The sequence below is a fragment of the Mus caroli genome, chromosome 14, assembly GCF_900094665.2.
Source record: "Mus caroli chromosome 14, CAROLI_EIJ_v1.1, whole genome shotgun sequence".
Taxonomy (NCBI): domain Eukaryota; kingdom Metazoa; phylum Chordata; class Mammalia; order Rodentia; family Muridae; genus Mus; species Mus caroli.
Window position 1 is genome coordinate 29,319,092 of NC_034583.1, and position 7,717 is coordinate 29,326,808.

The 7,717-nt window shown below is 45.4% G+C and overlaps 1 protein-coding gene across 1 annotated transcript in view; it reads right to left on the reverse strand.

The window, feature by feature from the left end:
* Nucleotides 1-3,121: 3,121 nt before the first annotated feature.
* The window catches only part of C14H10orf99 (chromosome 14 C10orf99 homolog), a 7,697-nt gene continuing 3,101 nt past the window's right edge, over nucleotides 3,122-7,717 (reverse strand). Inside the window, exon 3 of the mRNA XM_021182698.1 lies at nucleotides 3,122-3,673. Coding sequence (XP_021038357.1) covers nucleotides 3,588-3,673 — 86 coding nt within the window. The 3' untranslated portion in view covers nucleotides 3,122-3,587. The remainder of the gene's footprint in view (nucleotides 3,674-7,717) is intronic.

Consider the following 7,717-nt stretch of genomic DNA (forward strand, 5'->3'; position numbering starts at 1 on the left):
GGAGGTCCCAGAATCCTCTCTTCCCGGGGTACTTCAAGGAAGCAGAGCACCTATACCCCTTGATCCAAGCCTCCCTGATCAACTCTTAGCTGGAACCAGGGATTCAGACAGCAATTGGAGGGGCTGAATTGGTATACCAAGAAAGTGTGTTAAGTTTTGGGTATTCTGACCAAAAGCCTTTGTAAGGATTCTGCTGGGTCTTTGGCTGAGAATGTGTACAGGAAACCACACAAGTATTTCTGCATCTTTGCTTTTCAAGATGTTAGGACAAAGCCAGGCCCTACACAGAGAGTGGGCGACCGGTTTGCTGGAGATTACTCAGACTTAAGGGTTCCTGAAGCAGGTGTCTTGCTAGCGTGCTGAGAAGACCTGATTCTCTCTGCATCTTTTCCACCATCTCTTCCCTAAGAGGCTGCTTCAGGCCTTTGACATCTCTGCTCTCAGTTCATTCTACCAATGCACTTGCACCAGAGAGGGACAGAGATGTGTTGGACACACACTTTGTGTGTGTGTGTGTGTGTGCTCACTCTCAACCACGTGTCTCATTTAGCCTGCACAGTTTTCCTAGAATGATTCCCCATTCTTTACAGAGTAAACCTTCAAAGCCAAGAGAAGGCAAGTCACTTTCCTAGGCTCACCCAGCCAATGAGGGGCAGAAGTTGGAGTTTCACTGGATTTTAGCTGGCTTTCGAATTGAAACTCTCTATGGTTTAGGTCCGTAGTCACATAGCTATGGAAGCTTTGGACTGCCCACTCTTCAGTCCATAGCTGTAATTTCATACTTACACTTTTTTTTTTCTTTAAAGAGCCCGGCCTGCCCATAAATGTACAAAAATGTATAATAATGTGCTCTGTCAGAGGGTCTGCCATTCATCTGCATTTGTCTATGACTCAGGGGCTCCCAGGAAAACAAGACTGTCAATACTAACACCAGGCAAGTTTCAGGTAACTGGCATGGGTAGGTGACTGCCCTAACACCAGCTCTTCCTGGTGGCTCTGATTATGGACCATAAACTTCTTTTTTGTTTTTGTTTTATTTTGTTTTTTGGGTTTTTTTTTTTTGTTTTTTTTGTTTTTTAGTTTTTGTTTTGTTTTGAGACAGGGATTCACTGGGTAGCCTTGGCTGTCCTGGAACTCATTCTGTAGACAAAGGATGGCCTTGAACTCACAGAGATCCACCTGCCTCTGCCTCCCAAGTGCCGGGATTAAAGGCACGCTCCACTGTCACCTGGTTTATGTACCATAATCTTGACCTTACAGTCTAGAGAGTTTGGAGGCTCCCTGGATGACTTGGTTTGATGTCTCTGACAGGAGAAACATCTGCCATGGAACTCAAGGATTGGTCCTTACCCTGGTACCCTGGGCAGCTTCACAACCCACAGATAAAGAACGGTTGTGCATGAGTTTGTTAAACCACAATCTCTTTTCCTCATTCATTTCTACAGTTATCTACAACACAAACATGAATTCGACTCCTGTTTGTAGACCCATTTGTATACATACATACATACATACATGCATACACAAACAACACATTCATGAACATACATACCATCTGCATGTAAATATGCTCATCTACATGTGATATTTTTGGTTTTTGTTTGTTTTGTTTGTTTGTTTGAGACAGGCTATACTTTCTCTAATGACCTACTCCATCTTCTAAGTATGCCTAGGTTCTTCAAGGAGCTAACAAAAGCAATATAAAACTTGTGGTCTCATTACTTTACAATCGCTTCTATATGCTTGGGTTTTCTCCCTAAGTGTGAGTAGCCACATTCATTAATTTCCATCAGCCCTTCATGAGCAAAGTTCTTCACTGCATCTAAAATCTCATGGTGCTGATGCTGGAAGCCAGTGAAAGAGGAAGGAGATGCTTGGTCTTTGTGGGGATCAGCATCCATCTCCTGGAAGGATGGGCAAAGCCTGACACTGAGCTGAGTTGCTCCTGGAAACCAGATTTGGGATTTATTTTATTCTTTGGGGAAAGGGCAAGTGTGGGGTGGTGGTAGGTGGTAAGGAGCAAGTAGGTGGTAGATCTTAGCTCCTTTTGAGTTCTTATGACCTGAGATGCCCTGGGCCTGGTGGCCCTGGAAGGCTGATCTCTACCCTTTTCCAGGAAGTAGCTTTGGGCTGGCACACTGCAGTCACTACCATCCCCCTACCCTAGGATCTGTTCCCCTTGTCTAAGGACCAGCTGTGCCCATCTATTACTTATTCATGTTAACTCTCATGTCCCCTCCCCTCAGGGATACTGGGGCTTCCATCATGTGCTTTTCATGTTGTGCCCATTTCCAGGATGGGATGGGCTTTGTCCTTAGACTCTCATCTTTCCTTCTTTAGTAGACGCAAGTACATATACAAACACTAACTAACATGCACGTGTTTCTTTCTGCAAGGGAGAATGGAGTAGAGATGAGGATGTGAGGTAGAAGCTAGCACCCCTCTTGTTGCCAATAAGTCTGGTCACTGTTCTCCCTGGGAATGCATAGGGGAAGTAGTGAGTGAGTGAATGAGCGAGTGAACAGCTATGAAAGGGGGGTGGAAAGTTGGTCCACGAGAAGATACAGGCTCGGATTTGCCTGAAAATGGCTGTCTCAAAGGATGCTCTGCCTATGAGCCTTGTACTTCATGGTCCTGGTGTTCTCACTCAGGCCTGGGAGTAATGCAGGAATGGGTGCTTCTCACCTTGCCGGGAGGATCCGATTAGAGGGAGCTTTATTGAGACAAACCTCTTAGAGCTGAGCCACCTGTCTCCTCTGAGCTCCGTGCTCACTGTGGATATAAACACTACTTTAAGTTGAGACATTTCCTGGGCCTTTCTGAGCCTAGCACTCTGCAAACAACTGTCTGCTTGCTCCTAAGTAGAGTCTTCCTGTCATTTCTATTTTATAGAAAATTGAACTGTCAAGCCTAAGTTAGACAGAAAATCCTGGGCAGGACTAGGCTTTGTGTCCTGCTGTGTGGGACCCAAACACCTAAGTACTGTCCCTTTTCCTTACTGGTCAGGTTATTCTGTGATGAAGGGGTAGGCTTCAAGTTTTTACAGACGCTTTCCTTTTAGTGTAACATTGTATCTTAGACCATATTACTAACTTTCTCAGACAAGGATGCTCCAGGCATGGTGTGTATGCTGATTTATGGTTTATTTCTTTTGGTGTCCTCCTGATGATTTCATTAGGAAGTTACAGGTGTTGGTTTGGAGACCAGTGGTTAAGTGTTAGGGGTTTGGGGCTGTCTGAGGATTCCCAAGATGCTGTAGTCTCAGCTGATCACACTGAGGTCTTGCTTCTCTAGTCAGCTTGAAAGTCTCTGGATCTGTAGCTCCCACAGGTGGAATCTTGGACTTTTACTCTGGAGGAGCCATGGTGACTTGTGGGCTGAGTCTGGATCTTAGTGACTCTGAAGGTTGGTGACACCTTTGGAATGAGGACTTGGAATTCTGCAATCCGCCCTGATGTCTGAAGCGAAGCATTCCAGTGTCACAGCTCACTGGCCATGAAGGTGGGCAAGGGGCAAGGCAACATTGTGTGTATGCTTCTGATGTCTCCACATCTGGGCATCAACGCTTCATCTGGGCGGAGGAGGCCCTATATCTGTGGGAGAGCCCCAGGCACCACCCATGGCATGACTGGTAGCTTGTTTCTGCAGAGTCTGCAGGGCCTTGTGTGGTTTCCTGGGTGTGAGTGACAGCAGACACAAAGAAGAAATAAGGGAAGGCAAAGTGAAGAGGGTAGAACACGGGATGTGGGGAGTGGGGAGAGGAGGAAGACATGATTAAGATTCATACTTACACCTAAAAATCTAAAAAAAAAAAAAATCAAAAAGAGGAATCTTACAGTCCACTCTGGAACCTAAATGGGCCTTTCCCAGCATCAATTAAAATAACCCTGAGCAAGTGCTTTTTGAGTGAGAGTGGACAGGGTAATAAGTAATGGTGATACAATTATTCTTCTCTATGTCTCAAGTTTATCCCTATCTGCACTGTGACATGGAAATTAATGGCATGGAATCGGGAGATGAATTGCTTGGATTCAAAACCTATAGCACAATCTAGCCTTTAACTGACTACACCTTCAGCAAGTTTCTCTAACTTAACTTCTCTGTTGTTTGGCCCTGCATCCTAAAAGAAACAACAACAGCAATAACAACAACAACAACAACAACACCACAACAACAACAACAGTAATAGTATTTAATTTTCAGGATACTGGAAGTGTTAATGGATGTAAATACTTATGTAAAGCAATACTTATTTATCCTCAACCACATGCAGTCATCACCAATTAGACTCGATCACCCTATCATAAACATGCAAACAAACAAATAAACGAACAAATGGATGTGATTGGCTAGGATGAAAGACAGAGCTATGTGATATGCAAACTATACTTATTGCTTTGGGTTACTCAGGGTGAGGATAGCTTATGATGTAGACGAGGCTAATGAATAGAATTACAAGGATCAGGAGACATGGATTGTTTCCTCTGGTTGGACTCCTGGGCAGTAAGACTGCCAGCGCTGGCTGCCACCTCCTTTCTAGTGGTTATTGTTCTGGGTATGCATGTTATACATCTACCTTGGTGTTGCTATCTTGAAACCCTCAAGTGACCCCTCTTTCCCAATGGGTAACCTTCATGACTTCAGTTAAGCCTCTTGTAAAGACAGAGGCAGCTGCATGGTAAGGGAATGGGCTCTGCAGCCTTCCACCCTAAGTCTGGCCTATGCATTAATTCATTTTGTTGAGCTTTGAAACAGAGAGTGTGGTCCAAATCCTTAGGACCTAGGCTTGTCTCAGGTATCAAAAGTCTTTCTACATGGCCTCCCAAGAGCTTCCCCTGGTGATCTTGTAAGATCACATGGGGCGAAGATGACCTGACAAAGGCTAATAACTTTGATCTGGTAGGATCTAAGAAGCTATGAGTCTGACGTAGGCCAGTGTTGAGACCCCTCAATAGCCAGCTGTGTCAGTGTATTGAGTGTTCTTTTCAAAATTGCTGCCTGGACAGTATCGCTATGCAGCAGATCTCCCTACAGTTTATAAAACCGCTTTAAGAAAACTCTATATTACTCCTTCCAGTAAGCTGCTAAATGCAGTCACTTCAGTCAGCTATTCACTTATCATGTCAATTTTCAAAAGTGGTTTTGTTACTTTGGCACAGAATGCCAAGTCTTGCACATTGTGTCATTCCATGGTCTTAGCCCAGCAAACAGACACAAAGCAGAGCTTGGGAAAGGTTTTAGGATGAGCGGCAGTCACTCTGAGGGCCTAAATCACCATCCTGTAGAAAGTGGAGCAGGCACTTCTGCCTGTGAATCCCAACAGGAGACTAGATGACAGGAACATGAAACAACTCTGAAATTCTGCAGTTGATTGCCCAATTCCTTGTTTCATCTTCTCATTCCTTCTCTCTGGATCTCAGGTCTATCCTGGAAGATGTTGGGTGAAAGCACCAAGCCTGGGCAAGCATGTGCTCTGGATTAGTGTTGCATAATCAACAGCAGTGAAGAGTCAAGAGAGACAAAAGAAGTTGGAGGAAAGAGAGGTACACACACACACACTCACACACACATGCATGCATATATATATATATACACATGAATGCATACATTCACACATACACACACACCACATACACACAAACACACACATGTACATAGAAACATATACAAATACCACATACTCAGCGCCTATGCGCTATGTAACTCCATACACAAAGATACACAATACACGTGGCTTCTTAGTGAGCACTGCAGCCCTGGAAACCTAGCCTCCTCCACTGTGACAGGAAGACAGGTTCACAGGGTGTCATGGACTTAGCCTGATGCCGAGTGTTCTGTGGACATAACCCTACTGATTTCTGAACAGCAGCAAGCTGGATCCTGCAGTCACACACTTTCTACAGAGAAGGGAAATGCTAAGGAGCACAAAGCCAGAACGTGTTGGAGCTCAGACCCCACCCTGAGGGCACTTTCCTTCCAGAAAGTTTCATCCTGACATTCTGTGGGAAACTTCCCACCAGAGATGAAGCAGCCAGTCATAGTGCAAAAACCCCACAGAGCCTGGTGTTTACATGGAAAGGGTCTGGTAAAGATGCTTGCTTCAGGCTTCTTGTTCTAAGTTGCTCATGAGTTCTGTCATGGAATTTTTGAAACATACACTCAAAAGGAAATTCTGTCTCAACATAGGATCGGTGACTTAGGTCATTCTCCTATAGTATTATATACTCAACAAAAGACTGCACTTTTACTGGACACAACGAATGTACCTAGCCACATTCCACATGTGCAGAGTGCGATGTGTGTGTTTATCCATCCCTGTCTGCACATGTGTATTTATGTGCCCAAGTCTGTGTGTGTCAAGTAGAGGTATATGTTTGTGTATATGTGATGTGCATATCTGTATGTGGTTTTATATGTGTGTGTGTATACATGAATCTGTATGTCTATATGTGTATAGTGTTGTGTCTACATATGTAATAGGTAGTATATATGTATGTTTTTGTGTGTCTGTAAGCCTAAATGTGTGATATTTATGTGTGTCTATAATGTGGTGTGTGCAGGTTTGGGTGTGTAATGTGAATGCTTTTGTGTAATTATGTGGTGTGAGTGTGTGTCTGCATGCACGTACTTGCCTATGCATCTGTGTGGTTGTGCAGATATGTGTGGTGTGTGCGTGCACACTCCTCCTTCCCTCAGTTTCTCTTTTCTTGTCTGCCTTTGTGCATCTGTGCAGGGAGGGGCTAAAGGCGAGGACAGGTTCCAGCAAGCGCTCAGTAGGGAGCTGGCACCTCTCTCCCCTACATTTGCACTTTACTTCCCAGGCCGCTGTGGGAGCAGAGTTGCTGGCAGCTGGTGCTCATCCCCCACCTTCCCTAGGCGGGTGCCTCACACTTGGTTATCCACGAGATATGTGTGAGAGAAGCAGTTATTTTTACCCGGCCCTGACAGGGTGTGATGGCAGTATGGAGGAGGGGCTGTCAGCCTTTCAGGGGTACTGAGGTTGGAGCTATCCTGTCTTCCTCATTTTGTTTTCCAATTCATTTACATCAATGTTTCCTCTTGGAAGTCAGGACTCTTGGTAACTGGTCATGGGCTTCAGGTGCCATAGCCTGGAGGAGCGAGGGGAGCTGTAGTTTTGGACTCGAAAGAATTTGCATTGGGTCTGCAGAGAGCTAAGACACGGGTCCTAAGTTGAAGTTGGACTTCTCTGTCTTGAGCTCTGCAGCCTTTCCACAGCACTCTGCCTGTACTAAGCTCTAGGACTCTGTACAAAAATCACAGAAGTTCAGCATCCACCGGGGGGACAGCAACTCAGAGCATCAGCCTGCTGCTGTCCTGGTGCTACAATCTGTGTGCTTTGGATCTGAACCTGGGCCTGTCTACCTCACTACTCACTCTCTCCCAGGTTTGGAGGAGGATAGCTTGGCTCTTGCAGGCTCATGCTGATCATAGATCCCAGTCTGATGTCAAGAATGAGCCTCAGAGTCCCTGTCTACATCTTTGGGTGCAGCCTTGTCTTCTACTGGAGCTGTTGTTCTCTGCATGCATATACCCCACACACTGGCTGGAGACCCACTTACAGGTTCTGCTTCAGGTCTGTAGGTGGGCTATGGTTTGCAGGTGCTCTGGGCCCCTCTGTCATGTAGCTCCTCTGCCTCTGCTCCTTCTGCTTGCTCACACCAGATCTTCATGCTTGCTGTTTCCCCTGATCTGTTCT